This window comes from Bos javanicus, chromosome 14, assembly GCF_032452875.1.
Source record: "Bos javanicus breed banteng chromosome 14, ARS-OSU_banteng_1.0, whole genome shotgun sequence".
Classification (NCBI taxonomy): Eukaryota; Metazoa; Chordata; class Mammalia; order Artiodactyla; family Bovidae; genus Bos; species Bos javanicus.
This window is the reverse complement of record NC_083881.1, coordinates 8,360,865-8,383,306: the sequence shown is the minus strand read 5'-3', so window position 1 is coordinate 8,383,306 and position 22,442 is coordinate 8,360,865. Positions and strand designations below refer to the sequence as shown.

The window sequence follows — 22,442 nt, the reverse complement described above, 5'->3', positions numbered from 1 at the left end:
TATAGTGGTGCTATAATTAAAAACAAATTAATAGTATTATATATACATATTCTAGGTAATTGAAAGAAATAATTTTCTTGTTGTGACTTTATTAATGTCAGTAGTCTCAAGAACTGTTTAGGCTTCAGTGACCCTTTAATTTGTAGGACAACTAATTAACTGCTAAGATTTATTGAATTTTATGTGGGGCAGAAAGAAGTCATGTGAGACATGGTGCTCTTAACAGATTTTATTTCTAAATGGGATAAACTTTGTTCTTTATGTTTTGTTAAGGACCATTCTGTATTCCATATAAATTCTATACATTTTTGCTTTAATATCAAGTAAAACTATTGAAGGGTTATTTAAGTGTTGAAAAACTTTGATATTGTTATGAGGGCAAAGCAGTTAATCACTGAAAATACACTGAACTTTCGTCCTTCCCACTCTCCTTTCTTTCATATTCTCTTTGGGTTGCATCCATATTGAATGCATCCATAGTTAGTCTTCTACATTTATTCGTTAAACTGGAATAGTAGTGAAGACCTACTTGACATAGAAGTCTTTTGAATTGTAGGCATTAGACAGGGAGGGACATGCAGGAATGCAAATATTACTTACTCTCTTTGTACTCAAGACATTTATAATAAGCATTGTAGCTATTATTAAGAAATGACTTCTCACAGGTTGATACATTAGCTCTTAAAGAGAAACACAGAGGAAAAAATCGTGATAGTGAGGCACCTGAATACCAATTTGTCTTATATGTAGCAGGTTTTTCCTATATAAGAAAAGGTAAAGGAAAATATGTTTTTAGTATATGCCCTATAAATAAAAGGATAAACTCTAAATTTAGTGGGCAGAAATAAAGTTAAGTGCCTACATTTAGGCTTGGGGTAGAGTTGATTTAATAGGAAGACTATTTTTCTTTGGTAAAATACATTATTGTTCCTTGAGCAAATCATATCACATGCTCTTAGGAGTTCAGAAAGATATTTCATCCTTGGAAATACGTTTCACATTTTCAAGTAGCAAATTATTACTTTTTTTGCTTTCAGAGTAGTTTTCCAGCTACATCAGAAAATCCTGGTGGTTTGATTTTACCAGCACTAATGAATGCAGGGTCTGAGAAGCCAGAGAGAGGCCACTCGCCTTCTATCCCTGGTGTGCTTTTAGATACCTGGATCTGTTCTCTGAGGACTAAACCTAATTCTTACTGAAAAGTGTGGGTTGCTTTAATTTTTAAAAAATTTATAGTCTGACTCAAAACATTTTGTTTTTTTCCTCAACAATCTTTTAATTTAAAAGTCTTTAAAAATGCTAATGTTTACAGTTAAGACAATCAACCATTTTCTCTTATCTTTATATCCTAACCTAAACATATTGGCTGTATAATCTCTTGGATGCAGTAACATCATAAGGATGAAAATAGATACAGGTTGTTGATACAGGTTTTGTTTGGGAAAAGAAAAAGTTCAGAGTTGAAGTTATGACACACCATCAGTGAATTCTAAAGAGGAAAGAGTCAGGTTGTCACTTTCTGATCTTGTAAATACGGGTAAGTCCTTGAATTTGGTTGGTTTAGCAGTAAAATGAAAGCAGTGTTACTTACTTTTACTTACTTTAAGGATCAAATAAAATAATGTATTTAAACTTGCTTCAAATTATATGAAATAATAGATAATTATAAAGCACTGAGGTAAATGCAAGGAAAGAGGAAGAGTTGAAAAATCTTCGGGGATCTGAAGACTCAGGTGTGTAAGTTTTTAAATGTAGCCTTAGTGTTGACATGAGAATGATCTAAGATGTAGAAGGAATATCATGTCATTGCAACATGCATAAACCATCTTTTTTGAGGTGATAATAAAAATCTTTGTTTTTGCAGAGTTTCATAATTTACAAAGCACCCTTAAGATATTCAAGTATCTAATCGTTCTGAGTATTATTCAATAAGAAAAGTGATAAAATCATACCAGTTTTGACTACTGATTTAACTTTAAGATTGAAATTAAAATATTCTATAGCAAATGATTTAGTTATGAAAACACAACAAGTAAAGTAAGTGTGCTCTGGTGTTACTCTTAAAATTGAAATTATAAAGTTAGTTTAAAACATTCAGATGAGTTATGCTCTTCTGACCTTTTTTGGAATATTTCTATTTAATTCTCTTCTAGATCTAAAGGAAAGGAAAATGAAAGATTAAAAAAAAGTGGAGATGTCTCCAAGTGTCAGAGTTTGATAGAACAGTATAAATTTGAATTGGCAAATGCTGTTTCCACACATTTGGAGTTTTTTGAACTGTATGGAACATTTGCAAATGTGAGTTTTTAAAATGTTCATGAACAGAATTTTGTAGAGTGGGAAAATTGAATAAATTCAGATTGTAGCAAGTACACATACTTTATAATTTAAATTAAAATTTTGTATTATCTGAATTAAAAGAGTTGTCTTTTTCTAATCGGATTTGCTATTCAAAGGAAAACACTAGTAGAGGGAAGCTGTGTGGTCTGTATTTGAAACAGAAGAGGAATGTTCCTGAAAAGGAGTGTGTAGATCAAATTTTGCTGGGAGAAATTGAGGGCAAGACGAGAAGGGGGCGACAGAGGATTAGATGGTTGGATGGCATCACTGACTCAATGGACATGAGTTTGAGCAAACTCAGGGAGATAGTGATGGACAGAGAAGCCTAGCGTGCTGCAGTTCTTGGGGTCACCAAGAGTTGGACACAACTTAGCGACTGAACAATGACAAGATCAAATTTAAAAACTGAAAACATACTTAAATTACATTAGGTGAGTTTGGAATTTGTAGAAACCATGGATGAATACTTTTAAAATATTCTTTTGCTAATGTAAATAAAGTATGTCCTTTTGTACATGGAACTTCCCTAAATCTATTTGTGCTTAGAAGATATTGATTCTAGTTTTGGGTCACTAACTACCTTTGAAAACTAATTTCAGCTGTAGACTCAGAAGAATGTACAATCATATTTACACAACAAAATAATTGAATAATCTATTATGGGTGGTGGTAGTAAGCTTAACGGGGAACTCCAGACTAAGGACCCTGTTTGTAGAGAATTTCAAATTGAATTTTGTAAGACTTACAAATTCTGAGATTCCTTACAGTAAGAAAGTTAAAAGTTTTGAATCCTAAGATCTAAGTGAACCCTAGTTTAATAATCATCAAACAGGTCTACACCAGTGTACAATCATTTTAGTTCTTTAATTTTTAACATTTCCACTTAGAAAGCTCTGAACTTTTTTTTTAATAGTTTTTTGATGTGGAGTATTTTTTTTAAAGTCTTATATTGAGTTTGTTGCGATATTTCTTTTGTTTTATGTTTTGGATTTTTGGCTGTGAGGCGTGTGGGAGCTTAGCTCCTGGACCAGGACTGGAACCCGGGTCTCCTGCACTGGAAGGTGCAGTCCTAACCACTAGACTGTAAGGGCAGTCCCTCTGTGAGCTTTCAAAGATAAAGTTCTCCCTTTCTCTCCCCTGTTCCTCCCCACAAAAAAATGTTGAAAGCAATATTAGAAATAGGTGTAGAGTAGACATATTTATTTTAAAATACGCCTACTTTATTCTTGTGGTCTTTTCTCTGATATTCTTTCATTATGTTAGTTCATTTTTTTTTTTTAGCTTTTTCTTGCTCAATTTTTTAAAAATTTATTTATTTTAATTGGAGGCTAATTACTTTACAATATTGTATTGGTTTTACCATACATCAACATGAATCCGCCATGGGTGTACACGTGTTCCCAATCCTGAACCCCCCCTCCCACCTCCCTCCCCGTACCATCCCTCTGGGTCATCCCAGTGCACCAGCCCCAAGCATCCTGTATCCTGCATCGAACCTGGACTGGTGATTCGTTTCTTATATGATATTTTACATTTTTTTTGTTTATCCTAGTTTTCTTGAAAGGCAGGAGAAAAGGAGTATTGAAAAAGGTAGATATAACTAAAGTCAGAAAACGTGGCTTTAGGTGCTGTTCTGCCATGAACTATGGGACTTTGGAGAGTTCTTTGCTTTAATGTCCCTAAAATGAAGGTGTGACATATTCAGTGATCTTTCAGGTCCGCTGAACTGGAAACAGATTCTTTTATCTACTTTTTACCTGTTGAGCAGGGACAGGTATTTTAGTCTCACTTTTAGATGGGTAATAAATGACTTGAGGCAGGAGTAAAGTAGGTAAAGGCTGGAAGTCACATGCAGTGTGCTCAAAACTGCCAGACTCTAGAAGAAGAGAAAATTAATTGAAAAAGATGGAGAACAGTGAATGTAATTGGAAAAGATATTTAGAATTTTATAGTACTTGTGTTATAGTGGTGTTGGGAAGGTAGTTACTCTTTCTCCATCCTGCTGTTCTGCTCATTTAAATGCTTTCTTATTAACTTTAATTTTGAAATTACTTAGAATTAAAACTAAAGGCTTTAAGAAGCCAGTAGCTATTCAGTACAAGACTTTAACTTCCTGTATGGTACCTATTTACTAACGAATTGATTCTCTTACTAAGTTCACTGATGCTAGTAACTATATTTTAAAAGTGATTCAGGTGAAGTCCAAAAGAGTGGTTCTCAAACTTGAGCCTGCGTCAGAGTCACCGGACGGGCCCCGGTGCTTTGGTATTTTTATATGACTGTGTATTGAAGAGCTACTAACCATTCCTCCTACTGCCTCATGCAGATCATTAATCAGCATATAAAAATTGTCTTTGTATTAAAGTAGAAGCTGGTACAGAAGGTACATTATTTCTGTCATTAAAATTAACTCAACTTGGAGAGAATTATTGCAATAAAATTGAGGAGAGAATGTGGATGTTTAGTATTCAGTGTATATTAAAAGTCTCTTCTCATTGCCAAAAACCCAACCCTCTTCAGTGAAAAATGAGTATGTTTCTAGTATATCATGGGTAGGTAAGGTACTAAAGAATAAGCTACTAATGTGAAGTAATTATATGCAAGCCCTACCCCTTTTACTTATAAAAAGGTGCCCAGGAAATTTCATTGAATTTTAGTGGGTTAGTCAAGAATGAACCTGAAAGTTTTGGAAAGTGAAAGTGAAGTTGCTCAGTCGTGTCCCACTCTTTGTGACCCTATGGACTGTAGCCTACCAGGCTCCTCCCTCCATGGGATTCTCCAGGCAAGAGTACTGGAGTGGGTTGCCATTGCCTTCTCCAGGGGATCTTCCTGACCCAGGGATCGAACCTGGGTCTCCCGCATTCCAGGCAGACGCTTTAATCTCTGAGCCACCAGGGAAAGTTTTGGGGATATCTTGAAATTTGGTTACCACTGTAAAACACTACTGCAAATGAATTGTGACTTACTTGTTGAAAACTAAGCATAGAATAATAAGAACGATATTTATCAAACTATTAAGAAATTTCATATGTTTTCATTTTTAAAGTCACCTAGTGTTTTTCTTAGTTCCCTAACAACTCATATCCCAACTTTCCTATCTTAACTTTTAAATGTAAGTTATGACATAATCAAGCATGTAAGTTAAGCTACTTTTCCCCCTTACATTCTTTTATCATCATAATGTAATGTTTCATACTTAAACATAGTTGAGAGATGCAGTTTGCCTTTTTTTTTTTGAGAATTTTTAATAATAAAACAGAAGAGTCTGTTTGCTTAGTCTTTTTATATGGGGTGAGAGGAATGTTTATTTTGTACAATATAATAAAAGCTATTTTCCATGCTTTCTGGCTAACAAAAACTTTTTGCATTTTATTTGTATCAGAAACAGAAGATTAAAATTAAATTTGCAAGAAAAAATAAACATATAACTTGATTTCATATTGTTTTTGTATCTCTTGAGAAAGAGCCCCCTGTATTTTAAGTACTGCAGTAAGGTTGACAGGAGCTGAAAATGATCAGTTGTAAGATGCAGAATATATGATAATCAAAAGCATATTCTTTAAGGATAGACAGACCTCCATTCAGGGATCTACCACTTACTGTTTCGACTTGAGGAAGTTACTTGACTTCCAGAGGTTCTATGACCTCCTTAAATAACTGGAAATAATAGTAGTACCTAACTCAAAGGGCTGTTTGAATATTTAGCAAGAGAGTGCACTTTAAGAACTTTTCATGGTCTCTGCCACATGGTAAATAAGTGCTAGCTTTAATGATAATAGCAGAATGAACATTAGTTATTCTAAGAAAATAGAATCTAATAGAGAAGTCACTGTAAATTCCTAAAATTTTAATCTTAGATGTATAAGCATATATGACTACGTGTAGTATATTAAATTAATTTTTAAGTGCTAAATATTAAGAAATAGAAACGGTCAACTGCAACCTGGTAAGGTTAGTGTTTGGAGTTTTGTAACAACAAAGTTTGATCATGTTGGTTTGAACAAATTATATGAAGCACATAAACTTGGAGTAGAATATTGGTGGCATTTTTAGTGGAGTGGGAAAGGAATTTTTGATAGTCTAATTGATTCTTACGGTAGGAGATGGTAATGAGCATAGAGATTGTGTTGTAAGCATTTTGATTTGGTCAGAACCGATGGCATGAGTGAATGCAGGCACAGAGGAGATTCAGATACTGAGGAGGTAGAGCAGCAGGAGTTTAAATCGAGTCATCTGAAATGAAACCTTGATTTGAAAAGTGGCTGCTACAAGTCACTAGGGGAAAATACACAGCTAACTCTGGTCTTACCGGTCTTTGCTGCAAAGATTATGAACAGGTAGGAAGCAGGGTGATCTGTTTTATGTCATGTGTGTGTCTTCGTGATGAATGGCTCTGAATAGACCTAAGGGATAATGTGAGATCCTTGGAATTCAGTGTTGGAACGGATGCAGTTTTGATGTATATAACCATCCTCTGAGTGTTCTTAAAATTTAGATTCTTTGGATTTATGCTTCATTTTGGAACATCAAGTTTGAATTAATCAAAAGGGTTTTGTTTTCAGCATGTTGTTAAGTGTGAAACAAACTAAGCGTGCAGTGCCTAGAAGCATGTCATCTAAAAATGCTGCTCTAGCAGGTGACGTATTGTAGTTGTGATCAGTTAATGCATGAGGAAACACCTGAAAATTACAAAGCATGATTGAATTTAAAGTGTTTCCAAGAAACTAAAAATTTTAAAAGGTTAGCAGGTTATAAGAATCTTAGGTTTGCGTTTGACTTCATTCTACATTAATTTTTATTATCTGGCAGATAAACCTCTTCTGACAATTATATGTAAGGAAGGTCTCTATTTCTATATCTTATAATATGTTTTAGTCATTTTTTATGATACATTGAGAGTTTCTTGCTAATGCAGTTCCTATCCACAAGACTGTTCTGAATTGTTAATTCTAACTCCTGGAGATCCTGCTAACATTTAAATTACATTGAAGTCATTTTTCAAGTGTATTTCATCCTTTAAAAATTGAAGAACTGCTTTATCCAAGAGAACATCTAATTTAGGTATTCTCTCTGTGTGCTACTGCAGTGTACCTTTACTAGCTATTACATCATGTTGTAATTGTATTACCTTATTTGATTCCCTTTTCTTCTCCTCTCCCTCCTAAATTTGTTGATTGTTTGTAGCTTTATTCCTACTTTAGTGTCTGACATTCAGTGAATTAGAGACTCAGTGCCGAGTTAAATGAAATGGATGAGGAACTGTCAATTTTTTAATTTGTGTAAATTAGAAATTTTACTGTTTTACCAATATAAACAAGGATTATTATTTAAAATACATAATTTGAATAATTTATTGGGTCAGTTGCCTTTTTGATTAACACAGTTCTTGTTCATATGATGGGTGAAATCTCGGAGTGAATTCTGATGGTCTTTGGGATATTTGGTAGTGCTCAGTGGGTGGTAACCTACTGATGAGTAGTTAACAGCCATGTCCTTTGGCTTATATGCTTTAATCTGTCAGGTTATAGTCCTGGCATAGCTGCATGCCCATCATCATTTCCTTGCTCCCAGGAATATGGAGCACCTATGGTCTGAGGGCTAACAGATGGTCTTGCTTTCCAGAGGACTTTTTTTTTTGAATCGTGAACCCCTTGGAAATCTGATCAAAGTGGGGAACCCTTCTCTCAAGAGAATACTTGTATACTTCTGGGCCAGATGGTTTTTTTACATACATTCTCAGGGAATCTTGGTCTCCTGATCTAGCTGTCAGTCAGTACTTGTCATGTAAAACAGTTAATAACATGAGCCAGTGTAGTAATTCATCTGTAATGGTAATTCCCATTGTAGGTTTCTTATTTCCTTTATGTTTTGACAATAGACTTGAGTTGATGTTATAGGGAACCAATACAGTTTATTCAGTGTGTACCTAGTCTCTTTGCTCAGTGTCTGGTTTTTAATGAATTACAGAGTTAGTTCAGAATCCATAAAGCTTGCTACTCTCTGACCCGTCTTGTGTAAGTGGGAGGCACCAGTGACAGTGTTAAAATGCTGGTATTATCGGATGAGGCAATAAAGTGGAAGGTGAAAGTAATTTTTGTTTTTAATAATGGTCTTGCTTTAGTCGGGCTTCCCTTGTGACTCAGCCAGTAAAGAATCCGCCTGCAATGCGGAGACCTGTGTTTGATCCCTGGGTTGGGAAGATCCGCTGGAAAAGAAAAAGGCTACCCACTCCAGTATTCTGGCCTGGAGAATTCCATGGACTGTATAGTCCATGGGGTCACAAAGAGTCGGACATGACTGAGCGACTTTTCACTTCACTTTACCCTGCTGTTACAGCCACGGTTGAACTGGACCATTAGAGAATTTGACCACACTGATTCAGAAAGAGTCCTAAGAAATCAGTTGCGAGATTGTGTGCTTAGTCAAGTCACTTCAGTTGTGTCTGAATCTCTGCGACCCCATGGACCATGGCCTGCCAGGCTTCTCTGCCCATGGGATTCTCCAGGCAGGAACACTGGAGTGGGTTGCCATTTCCTTCTCAGAAGTAGAATTGCACATATGAAAATTTTGTTAAATTCAGCAAGGATCATTCGCAGCGTTTCTGAATGCTGTTTGTTTCCATTAAACCTAATAAACAATTTAGGATGGATTATTTTTTCTTGCTAAGTTTGCCCAGAATAAACTCTGTTCTCTTAAGATTCAAGGGGAAAAGACATACAAGGGCGAGATAGGCCCAGAGCAATGGAGGCAGTCCCTTTATTTCTACACTGGTTAATACCATTTAAACAGTGCAAGTAGTTTAAAGTGGGATATGATAGGGAAGACAGATGTGGAAATTTTATGATATTTTGTTGTATCGTCATAAGGAATAGTAGAGCTCTGTAGAATTTTGGCATCAAAGAATCATAGCCCAAGTTGCCTTCTCTCCATCTGTTTCTCTTGAACCCTGAAGAGGTGCCAACTATGTTATTTGTTTTTGTTTTCTTCTTATCCCTAATTGTTTTAAGTGCCAACTATGTTATTTGTTTTTGTTTTCTTCTTATCCCTAATTGTTTTAACTCTGAAATTCCAGTCTCCCACTTTTCAGATTTTTTTTCCCAATCATTTGCAAACATTTGGGACTCAGCCTAGTCACTGTTCTTTACTTTACTCTTAACAGCTTTCCATGATTCATCCTTTGAAAAGCAAAAACAAAAACATTATCACTGCATCTTCCAAATTCAGTAAGAAAAATTTTACATTCCATTCATACTCAGTTATAATAAAACATACATTGTGCATCAAAATAATTGCTGTGGTTCAAGATGTAGAGGCATTTGTGAATACATTTGTTCAGAAATATTTTTTATTCACTGAGTATCAAGGCATTACTATGGGCCATCTTGAATAGGGAAACATTTCACTGTATAGAATAAAATAATAATAGGGCTATATGTTAAATTACCCTTTTGTGTATTTTAAATGGATAGCAAAGATCTTGATGTTAGGGTTTTTTTCTAAGGTTAACTGATAACCAAATTAAGTACAGACTTTACAGGATTCCCTGTTTAAATATAATGAATGAAGAGGCGTTTCACTGGTTCACTATTTCAGGGCCCTTTAGTTTGAACCTAGCTGATCAGTCCAGTCTGAGCTCCCACTCTTTTTTACTCACCTTACTACTTACCATATAGTCTAGCCAAAGGGAACTGTTTCCTGGAAGTGCCCCTCCAGTCTCTGGTCCTGAGGTCCTTGAAGACAGAAACCACATTCTGTTTGTCTGAATCCTCCTTGTCCAGCTGATGCTCAACCCTGAATCACATGATGGTTTTAAGTAAATGAACATTGACTGAATAAATGAGTAATGCTTTGTATACACTTTACCTTTGTACCATGCTGATTAAGTCTGAATCCCTAAAGTCCCCCACCAAGACCAACGTAGGTAACTTCTCCCAAGAATGGTCACCAGGACGCCAGTTTTCTCTGAAATATTAACTGTTGCATCTTATGTAGGATTTTTGTAAAGTCAACTATACTTCAATGAAAAAAGCAAATTATATTCAAATTAAAAAAAAATAAAGACAAAGAGAAATCAAAGTTGAAATTAGTATTGTACTACTGCTCATTATCTTCAGGGAAAACTAACTTGTGAGGAAATGTGTTAGTGAGCGATTTAACTCTGAAAAATTCATGGTTGTTCAGAACTAAAAGCTTGATGCAAAGGAGAAAAAAAATGTTTTATTAACTTAACAGTTTACCATGTGTGGTATAATTACTTTGATATAGGCCTTACCGCATTTCTCCTGTAGGCTCTTTGTACCAGTTAGCTCTTACTTTGACTACTCTTACATGTGTGTCCTTGGACAGTCTTCATCTGTTAAATGGTGACTGTGTTATCTGTACCTTGGATGGTTACCAGGCTCTGATGAGATAAGGTATATAAAAATCAGCTGATGCTCAATAGAGGAAGAACATAGGGCCTGACGGATTTATGACTCTCAGAAATAACATGCAGCTTCTCTGTCTCCTCATCTGACTCTAAGTGAAGCTCCTTGAAGATAAGGGTTAGTTATGTTTCCTTTTAACCTGCCATTTATTTGTATACATTTGATTGTATACATTTAGAATTTGAAGGAACCTATAGAATAAACCTCTTATTTTCTTGTTCAAAATCAAAAATATATAAACACATAAATTAGAAACTTAGTTTTTATAATTGATAGAACACCTTTTATAGTAGTTAAATGGCTAGTGAATGTTGAAAAATAAAGAAGAACCTTATCTCTAGGCTTCCCTTAATGCTATTGGCATTGTTTGTTTTGATTTGAAAACCAGAGCAGCAGAAACAAATCAGCAAAACTACAGAAGACAAGCATTTTTGATTCTAAATGGGGAATCGGCATGCCCACCTCAGGGAGTGTGTGTTGATCCCCTAGGTTTTCCTGTGTTTGTGCTTCTCTTTAACAGAATGTTTCCTTACTCACACCTATGCCCTCTAAAGAGTGAAACTGCTATCTCAGCTCTGAAGAAATGCACAGATTTTCTTTCTTTAACATCACTTGTTCACCCTGAGCATTCCCACAGTAGCCAGTGTGTGTCTCTCACTGTGAAAGTGCTGGGGGTACAAAGGTGACTGTGACTCAGTCCCCGAAACTCACAGGCCCTTGTAATTGCTAACATCCTGTTTCTGAGATGTCTCCTGTCTTGCCAAGTGTTAGTAAATACTTTGTGATGAAAGGGGTTACATGCTTTGGTCGTAGTGAATGCCTTATTCCTGTCTTGTTGACAGAACCAAGAAGTCTTCAATAAAGAAAGTGGTTTATTTAATCTAGTATTTTCCTACCTTATTTGACCATAGGACCCCTTTTTTTGTGTCATATGTTTAATGTCTCAAGGGCTGTAAATGCTCCACAGCCCACAGTTTAGGATCCTGCGCAGATGATTGTGACGAGATGGGTGCACTGAGAGTACCAGGGGGTGGAGAGTTGGGGGTCTTCACACAGGTCATTCCATGTTAAATCAGGTCTTGAATGATGAGTGTACAGAGGAATAGAAGGGCAGCTTAGGTCTAGGCAGAAGGAACAGAACAGACAAAAGCATAGGTGTTTGACAAGGCATGGTATGTTTAAGGAAATTCCAAATAGTTCAGTGTCATTAGACTGAAGGGAGGAAAGAAGCTATAGCAGAGAACGATTCGGGGCCCTTGAAATGTATAAAAAGCCTTGAATAGCGTGAATGTGTGAAGCAGGTAGTACTCAGTTTTTAATTTAAAAGTTAATGTGAGGGCTGTTTTGCTTTATATTTAAATTTATGTTAATATAAATTTATATTCTACAGGGGAAATAAAAAACTGATATAACTAGTAAAAGTATAAGATAAACCACAGGGCTAAATAATCTACTGTGTGCTGCTGTTGAAGATTACATATTGTATACATTAAGAATTATGAAGCTTTTTTTTGTTTAAAGTTTCAGGTTAATTAATTTTTATTTTGGAATTAATCCTGGGAGAATCAGCACATGTGAAGACAGAACAATGTGATACTGTTTCTATATTCTTAAATTGAAGTTTTAACTAAGATTTCCATACCATCATTAATACTTATTATAAAATATTGGATAGTGTGAAAAATAGAAAAGAGAAAGTAGACAAATGTATGTCATTTTTTGCTCGACCAATGTATTACTATTTAACATCTTATATATTTATAATAGAAATATATATTTATAATTCTAGTGATCACAGTACTGCTTTTTTACATTTTCCTACATTATAAATTCTTTGTAAGCATTACATTTAAAATCTGTATGATACTCCATTCAGTAGATATACCATAGTTTATATAGTTATGGACAGTTTTCAGGTTTTTTTTAACCATACGGTTTTTATTTTTTTGTTTATACAAGTTTTGTGTGTATAGTTCCAAAATTGGAATTTTTGAGTCAAAAGTAAGAATATGTTTAAAGCTTTTGACGCATGTTATCAAATTATTTCCCAAGATAGCATAATTTATATTATAAATAATATAATTTATATGTCCACTGGGATTGAACTGTTAATATTTCAGTAGGTCTTGAGAGCAATCATTAAAAAGAAAAGACAAAGACTAAAGCAAACTTTGTTGGTCAGTAGTTTAAAAATATGGGTCCATATTGTTTATGGGTATAATAGTAAGCAGTATTCAGTTCATACTTTATGTAAACAAATGTAAGAATTTTCTCCTGATATGGCTTTTTTTATTTTTGAGGTATCCATCACGAATTGAAAAAATTGACTATGAGGAGGGCAAGATGTTGGTCCATTTTGAGCGCTGGAGTCATCGTTATGATGAGTGGATTTACTGGGATAGCAATAGGTTGCGCCCCCTTGAGAGACCTGCATTAAGAAAAGAAGGGCTAAAAGATGAGGAAGATTTCTTTGTAAGTAGCAAGGCTTTCTGTTTGTTAGATATGTAATGATGTATTTTTTAAAGGAATTCTGTTAAATTTTACAAAAGCTTGTTTTTTTTTTTAATTAAGGAAATGCTTGTTTATTATACATGGTATTGATCTTAAAAGTTGTTTAAAATAGGATTTTAAAGCTGGAGAAGAGGTTCTGGCTCGTTGGACAGACTGTCGCTATTACCCTGCCAAGATTGAGGCGATTAACAAAGAAGGTACGTATTTGAAATGATCTGAGAATTAAAATGGGATTTATAGTAAAATTTAACTATATTTCTAATTTTAATTAATGCATGTAGTTGTTACATGTAGCTGTTACTTCTCTTTGATTTATACTTAGTCTTCTAATACTTTTTAGGATAAAAATTTAATTTGTTATGTATTTAATTCGTTATGTATTATATAGAATAAGATGGTATGTAATATGCTGCCTAAGTAGAGTATTTGGGTTAGTAGTTGGTTAAAATTTTTCAGCTTTTTCAGCTTTCAGTTGACAGGCTTATATTATACACATTTTATTTCTGCTTCTCTGTTTCCAGTTTGCTGGCTAAATAATTTTTTGAACATCTTTACCTGAGTGCTAAAGATACAGGAAAATTCAAATCAGTTCAGGTTGGAAGTAAAACACAGTACAATATTTTCTGAGGAAAGAGTATGGAACTTTATCAATATGAGGATTTCCTTTCTTGCATCTTTTTCCCTGCCCCCTTTTAATTAATTTTTGTAGATAATTAATTTTCCTATCAGCCTTTTGTGGTATCTAACATTAATACAGAGGAAAAGTTACTGAATTTACCAGATACACAGAAAATAACACAGAAATTAGGTGTGCTAGTGTGGCATAAAACAAGAGAATCTGTTGCACAGATAATTAATTTTGAAACTTGTAGACCGACTAATTTGGAAATGGATTATAATTAATATTTAAATTATTATTGGAAGTATACTTAAATATTTCACATTTCTGACTTCAAATCTCATTTAAATAATAATTGTGAAATACTTATAAGTATATTTTCCAAATCAGTAGTACGTTGTTCTCCTATTACAGTGATTTCTCAAACTCTACCACTCATTTATTCTTTTTACTAAAGAAACACATTGAGAGAATTCCCTGGCAGTCCAGTGGCGAGGACCTGGCACTTTCACTGCTGAGAGCCTGAGTCCAGTCCCTGGTGGGGAATTTTAAGATCCCATAAGCCATGCAGCAGGACCAAAAACAAAAAACCCACATTGATACGTTTTTTGTAAGACGAGCATCTAACTTAAGTAAGGGAATACTTACTTTACGTTGTATCTTGAAAGCCAAACAAATTAGCTAGAAAAGGAGGGTTGAAGAGGTTTTCTGGCAGAAGAAATGGCATATGCAAAAGAATAGAAGAGAGACATGCCGTTTTTAAGGAACTGCAAGTCTTTGATGTAACTGGAGTGAAGGATTCCTTTCAGGTTTGTAGAATAACAGAAGAGGTGGAGGAAAGAAACAAAATTGGTACATGAAGTGTCTTGTAGTCTTGCTAAAGAATTTAGCTAAGGATTTAAGCTGAAAATTTAACAAAAAACTTGAGAAAAATTACGAGGTAAGAGAAGATAGAAGAAGAAAAAAAGAAAACATTTAAAAAGAAATACAGTAAAAAATGTTAAGTGTGAAAAAGTAAGTTACAGTTGTCTGGCTAGAATTGATGATGTAACTTTACAAAAGCCTTAGTCTAATTTATTGTTTTAGTTAATTGAAATAACAGATATGGCTGTGAGCTTATTACTAGTCACCTGAGGGACATCTCAGTTGTTAAGTTTTCAGGTTACTTCTTTCCTAGTGGGGCCTTTAAATCACTGTTTACTTAAACTTCTGGAAAGCTGTATTTCAGAGCTCACATTCCCATGTCCTATATTGGCTCCTCAGGCGTCTAGTTCAGAGCCTAGCACAGAGTTAGGGAGTCAGTAACAATTTTTGGAAGGAGAAGAAGTAATGAATCCATTTTGTTAGATAATAGGATCTTCCCCAAACAGAAAAAAAAACCATGACTAATTCCTTGCTCCTTGGAAGAAAAGCTATGACAGACCTAGACAGTGTATTAAAAAGTGGAGACATCATTTTGATGACAAAAGGTCCATCTAGTCAAAGCTATAGTTTTCCAGTAGTCATGTATGGATGTAAGAGTTCAACTCTAAAGAAAGCTGAGCACTGAATAATAGATGCTTTCAAATTGTGGTGTTGGAGAAGACTCTTAAGAGTCCCTTGGACTGCAAGGAGATCAAACCAGTCAGTCCTAAAGGAAATCAGCCCTAAATGTTTATTAGAAGGATGGATGCTGAAGCTAAAGCTGTGGTTCTTTGGCCACGTGATGCGAAGAACTGACTCACTGGATAAGATCCTGTTGCTGGGAAGGATTGAGGGCAAAAAGAGAAGGGGGAGACAGAGGCTGAGATGGTTGGATTGCATCACCTCCTCAGTGGACATGAACTTGAGTAAGCACTGGGAGATCATGAAGGACTGCGAAGCCTGGCGTGCTGCAGTCCATGGGGTTGCAAAGAGTCAGACTTGACCTTGGCGACTGAATGACAACAACCCAAACAGAACAGAATTAAACAGTGCTCTCTGTTTTCATTATGAGAAATTTCTTTAAATGTGCAGAGCTTTGAGACCTTTCTTATAAGTGTGAAGCTTCTTTTACAAAGCACATGCATATGCACACGTACGACATACTCAGAAACAAGCCACCCTCCTTTTTTATCCTATCCCATTTGTCCATACGCATGTAATACAGAAATTTAAGCTTACATCAGTGGAAGAATGATGTTACTCATTGCAACCTCTGCCATTTCAAGAGCAGTTTGAGGAAGCCCTTAGTGAAATATTGGCAGATATAACTTGTTTTTAAACATTTTCTATGGGAGGTATTAATTTAGTGATTTTCCTGTGTGGCCCACAGGCTGAATGAGTCTCCCTTGGTCTCCTGCCACCATCCTTCCCCTCCCCCCTTAAAAAAGGAAGCCCTCAGAGCACTTTGTTCACTGCAAAAGCTAAACAAAACTAACAAATGTGGACATTTAGGTATACATAATATGTCTTGGAGGAGTTGAAGAGAAGGGGCAAATCACTTTAGACTGGAGTGATCAGGGAGGTTTTCATATGATGGGTGGGATTTGAAGAGCTGATCCTTGAAGAGTGGGTTGGAGTTGAGAAAGGAAAAGGCGTCACAGCGGGGAGACTGTCCTCAGAGGTGGTGGGTGAGTGCATGGTCAGTGTGGCGCAGAGTTTGCCCTCATCTGCAGTGCCACGTGAGGAAGGAGAAGGGAGGGGCACAAACGGTGGTAGTGTAAGGGGCACAAGTGGTTTTTCAGTCTCACAGTCTTCCTGAATTCTTCACATTTTTGCTCTTCAGCTGCTCCGTTTCTTTCGTAATTTGGGTTTAGTTCTTTATGTCCATGATTTGTATGTAATGGTAATAATAGAAAGATATGAAATCAATGGTATTATTCATATTACAAAGAAAAGAAAATCTTTGTACATTGATTTATTGGCTTTGATGCCAATTGTTTATACCTCTTTTGTAAAGATCAAATATCTGTTTACATCAAGTGTCACTCAGCCCACATTGGTTTGGTACAGGAAATGATAGAAGAACACTGGGATTTCCATAAATATAAAATCTGTGTAATTTATATGTTTTCTGATGGTACTGACAAGCATGAAAGCATGGAGTCTGTAACGAAAAGTGAGTGTCCTTTGAAATAGTCATGTAAATAGAATCATGACTCCCAACAGCAGGATGGTTTAGTGGGAAAGACACGGGAATCAGGGTTTCGGGGAATGGCTGTGCTGCTGGTAAACCGCCATTGGATGCAGCGTTCCGTTTCACTGGAGGTCAGTGTTTATTGGCACAGGAAGATTGTCATGCCAATGATACGTAAAATGGTGTGTAGCTTAAAAGCCCAGGAATCTGTAATTCTTGTTTGCCAGTTAACTAATATTGCAAAGAAATAATCCTTCCCTGAGAAAAGGAATAATCCTTTCCTGAAATTTTTCTCCCAGATTTTTCTGTTATTTAGAAAGAAACTTTCAAAGACAGCAAATGCTGATTCTTAGAAATATTATTCACTTTTGTAAATAATAATTTATTTTCTTCAGGTATATTATAACATAACTGATATGTTATTTAAACATATATTTGTTATACATTTTAAAATCCTCCAGTAAAAATCAGAGTTATATGCAGCTAACTTATCAAGATGGAATTTGTGCACTCCTTAAGGGAAATCAGAGTTATTTTTACAGTGAAACAGACTGTAAACTCTGTACACTTGATGTGTGTTTGCAGTTACTGCAGTCACAGGGTGTTTATTTGTGTCAGGGCATTACTTGTTTGATATCAGGTGTTGCTGTAAGACTGAATTATATTGTCTAATGATCCTGACTTGCTCCTATTTCAGGAACGTTCACAGTTCAATTTTATGATGGAGTAATTCGTTGTTTAAAACGAATGCACATTAAAGCTATGCCCGAGGATGCTAAGGGGCAGGTAAGAGTGTTCAGCATTCCTAGATTCCCAAAGGGATGTCTTCTTGAATGGTGACTGATAAAATATATATATACTTTCACATATATATATATTTTAAAGTGAACTAATTGTAGGATTATGTGCTGATAGCCCCAAATAGCAGCAAGAAAGAGAAGCTTAGAATGTAAAATCAGTTATACACTTGATTTTTGCTTCTTTGGTTTTAGACCTGCCCAAGTTACAGGTCACTAGTTTCTGTTCCAGGTGAAAGCCCAGCATCCACTAAGCTGGTGTTGTCCTAGCGACCCAGCTGGATCGTGTAACCAGTCTATGGGAAGTGAGGTGAGTGCCTTTTTTGTTAATTCTGTTTCATTTTTCCTGGTATATAGTTATCATTTAGAAAGTTAATTTTTAATATAAAATTTTATATTGAGTTTCTTATCTTCTTCTTTTCTTCTGTAAATCATAGTCATTAATTTTCTTTCAAAAGGCGCTTACCTGACACTCTGTAGGCTGTTTCAGGTAGGGCTTTCTGAGTTATATGATGTAAGCAGTGTATTACATGCTGTCACTGCTCAAAGCAAGAATGAACGGTAAGCATTTGAAAGAGAATCTGGGATGAAGTTAAAACCATAATTCTATTGATTGAATATGTTTCCTGAAATACTGGAAAGAAAAGGTGCCAGTAGAAATTTAAAATGTTTTCTTTTATGTTCTGCTGTTATTTGGGATTTTCAGCACCTGGACCTACAATTAATTTTAAGAAATTGAAAGTGATCTGTAAAAATGTCTAATATGGAAATATGCTACATATTTGTTGCATACCATGTGGTGAAAAATGTCATCTTAAACTGTGTTGAAATCACGTGGTCATTTCCAGTCAAGTGTATGCATTTAACAGACTACCTACTGCTGTATTTGGGATGTAGACTACCACAGTTGAAACATTATTTTTGTTTTCTGAGAAGTTGGAATGTTTTAAATTACCTGGTTTTCAAAAATGTGGTTTTGACATCAAGTATCAGAGTTTTTTTCTTCAATTAATATGGAAATGCAATTTAAAATGGAAACACTTTTGATCAGGAAATTGCTTTGTGTTTTTCTACTTGTATATATAAATAAAATGTTCTCAAGCATTCAGTGATGTGATTCCTTGGTTACTACACAGAAAGATTGATTGAGACATTGGCAACTTAGTTTAATATATACTGTTTAAAATTCTCAATTTTTCTTTATTTTTTTTGCTTTAAAACTGTTATTTTGTTCATTCAAATATTTATGTGATGGCACTAACTTTAAAACTCTATTCTTTCCGAAGTGACACTGAACCAGTTTGGTTTGTGGTAAAATAAGTTATAAAAACTAATTTTTTGGACATAGTGGATGTTTATTTTTAATGAGTATTCTAGTCATACCATGCTGTGCGGTAACATTAAAATCAGTATCAAAATACAGACTCCTAAAAGAAAATATTAGTATATTTCTTTTAATTTTGTTTTTTCATAGTTTTTAATTACAAGCACATTAAAGACATGTATGGGATTGTTTTTTATAAAATATCCTTATATTTTGAGTATCTTTTTCCTCACAAGTTTTTGATTTGTTTTCACCTAGGTCATATAATAAATCAGGTGTTGTTTGAACAGTAATAAGAGAATCCAACTTTGCATACTATCTTCTAAGTTTTGAGTCCTTTGAGAATTTCTTTGTAAAGATATACAGTAAAATTTTTTTTGCTTAACCAGCAAAGGATAAGGAATCAAATAAATGCACTATGGGAATGTTTTTCTCTAAACTTTGTGTAGTTTTTTCTCACCTATTCTTTTTCTTTTTGAGGGTGTGCTGATATAAAATTTACACCGTAACTCACTAGTGTTAAGAGACTGGCCAGGTGGCGCTAGTAGTAAAGAACCCCCCTGCAATGCAGGAGACTTAAGAGATGGGGGTTTGATACCTGGGTCAGGAAGATCCCCTGGAGAAGGAAAGGCAACCACTGTAGTATTCTTGCCTGGAGAATCCCATGGACTCAGGAGCCTGGTGGGCTACAGTCCATGGGGTCGCAAAGAGTCGAACACGACTGAGCGACTTGGCATGTTCATAAGGTCCTTTACTATTGTTAGAACTTTTTTTTAATACATTGCTGTATTGGATTCTCATAGCAAATCATTTGACATAGGTATAGCTGGTATTTCTATTTCGCCGTTGAGGAATTCAGAACTGAGAGAATTCAGCAACTCACCTGAAATTTCACTCAACCATAGTGTGCAGAGCAGCTCTGAACTCATACCTGATTTCAGGCAGTGTTCATTCTAGTACAGTGCTCTGTGTTCTCATCTTTAGTTCTCATTCATGGAAGGAGCACACCAGTTATTTTTGATATTGAATCTTTCCAGTTAAAAAATGGAAGCATGAAATAATTGAAGAATTCTTTACTCACACAACTACAGTGATCCCCATGATTAACATGTCCTATGATCAAGAACTGTTTTATCTGATTTCACTTTTGAAGAGTACAACATTAATCTCTTCTATTTTTCTTTTTATTGGAGAGAGAAAACATTTGGGCATGGAATTTTTGCCCTTAGCATCTTTTGGCATTTCTCTTAACAACTTAAAGATTTCCCCACAGTGCAAAACCTAGAATTAAATGCCCTGTTCTTAGTAAGACTGAATTTAGCACTTTGCTTTGCTTGTCTGTTGTATATAATCTTGTTTTTTCTTTCTGCTTTGTTGATGGAGCTCTATAAGTCATTTGCGTTGGTGGTGTTTTTTTCCTTCTACTTAAATGTTAGTCTCAAGGCTCAACTTAGCCATAATACTTAAGTCACCCAGATTGCTCCTTGACCTTAAACCTCTCTTTTCTACTTGTATACACTTTGCCTTTGTTTAATGGTTTTCCTTTTGCTTGGAGAGTCCATTTCTCTTTCTTTGACTTTTTCCCCAGCAGATTCCTCTTTCAGGGTTCAAATCATCTATCATTTCCCCAGAAGCCTGTGTTTTGTTTATTCTCTACTATCTGTCCTGTTACATTGTCTTATAGTTAATTTTATCTGCCTGTCAATTCCTTATGGGAAGGACTAAAGAGGTGGTTCTGAGTAAAACTTGGGCTGGATAGTACTGGTGTATCTGGTTTTCTTTGTTAGTTTGTTTTTACAAACTAGAGATATAAAATTTTGTTTCACAACCTTGTCATAATTTGCTTTCTAATAAGACATTTGGGGACATTGTTTAAAATATGGGGAAGTTACATATTGGGTGTCTTCCAGGCAGGAGCAAAAATGTGGTCACTCCAGGCCAGTGGGTTCCTGAGGTTTTCAGCTAGCATCTTCTATCAACTTAGCATGTTTCCTGGCACATCAATAGGGTATTCAATAGGAAATTGGTCAGTGGGAATGTGTTAGGTGCAATCGCATGGTGTTTTCAGTTCATTTCAGTCATGGGGGAGAGAGAGGCTTTTATTTTGTTTGTTTCCCTTTAATGGCTTGTTGTCTTTATCATATATTCTCAGTACTGAACAGCCATCAACTTGATTTGCTTAATGGCCTGTGTTTGTTAATACAACCCATGAATTAACATATAGTTGATGTTGTGAAATTGTTTTTAGTTGCTTGGACTAAGAATACGTGTTTTTAGTTCAAAGTAAAAGAGTAGAAATTATTTAGTCACAAACTAAAAAAAACCTCAACACAGGAACATAAATATTTGCATCTCAGAAGAATGACAGCTAATACAGATTCAGAAAGTTGTAAAGGGAGGGAAGTTAAACTAGAGTCTGACAGTGTATACTTTACCTTGGTCAAGTAGCTTTTTTTTTCCTTTACTGGTAATATGGCAAGCTCTTGTGATTAAATGTTATGCAAACTTTAAAAACTTTGAAAAATAATAAAATCATACTTTGACCTTTGTGAAATTGACCTTACTTTGAGTGATACATTCTTCCTAATGAAGAGTAGTCATTTGCTCTGTGGGAACACAGTCGTTTCTCATTATCTGCAGGGAATTGTTTCCAGGACCCTCATGGATACCAAAATCTGTAGATGCTCAAGTCTCTTGTATAAAATGGCATCATATTGCATATAACCTGCTCACATCCTCCCAAATCATCTCTGGGTTACTTATAGCGCCTACCACAATGTAAAAGCTATGTACATAGTGGCCGGAGCATGGCAAATTCAAGTTCTACACTTTGAAACTTTGGAAATTTTTTTCCCCTAAGTATTTTTGTTTTGCAGTTGGTTGAATCCCTGGATGCAGAACCCAAAGATAATGCTGACTGACCGTACATTTCTTTTAATATTTGCAGAATTGAAACATAAGCATTTTTTTCATATTATTTTTGTAATATGTTGCATCACAGAAAAGAAACAGACATTTAAACCCTAAAGTACTAAGGTAGAATGTCATGAGATATTTCCACATTTATCATAGGTTTTCTTATATTTTAAATTTTATTCCATCAAAAGATATTTGTTATTGAATATCAATATAAAATTAAGTATTTTCCCATTTTATGTGAGGTCATATAACTGATTAGATTATTAAATTTGATAATCTAACACATTGATGATCTACCTTGTAAATGTAGTTAATCTGATTTTCATATTTGTGTGCCTGTGAAAGTAGCTTTGAAAATATGATACATGTTTTTTATTCATTAGTGTAATTTTAATTAAGTTTTTAATGC

The 22,442-nt window shown here is 35.0% G+C and overlaps 1 protein-coding gene across 11 annotated transcripts in view; it reads left to right on the top strand.

Annotated features, from left to right (window-relative positions):
* The window catches only part of PHF20L1 (PHD finger protein 20 like 1), a 79,948-nt gene that overhangs the window by 4,425 nt on the left and 53,081 nt on the right, over positions 1-22,442 (top strand). For 6 of the 11 annotated variants that reach the window (XM_061438550.1, XM_061438553.1, XM_061438552.1 and 3 more), the window contains exons 3-6: positions 13,067-13,238; positions 13,390-13,474; positions 17,691-17,779; positions 18,023-18,100. In XM_061438550.1, coding sequence (XP_061294534.1) covers positions 13,067-13,238; positions 13,390-13,474; positions 17,691-17,779; positions 18,023-18,100 — 424 coding nt within the window. Of the gene's footprint in view, positions 1-2,153; positions 2,299-13,066; positions 13,239-13,389; positions 13,475-17,690; positions 17,780-18,022; positions 18,101-22,442 lie in introns of all 11 variants that reach the window. The other 5 variants (XM_061438556.1, XM_061438558.1, XM_061438557.1 and 2 more) reach the window with 2 other exon arrangements.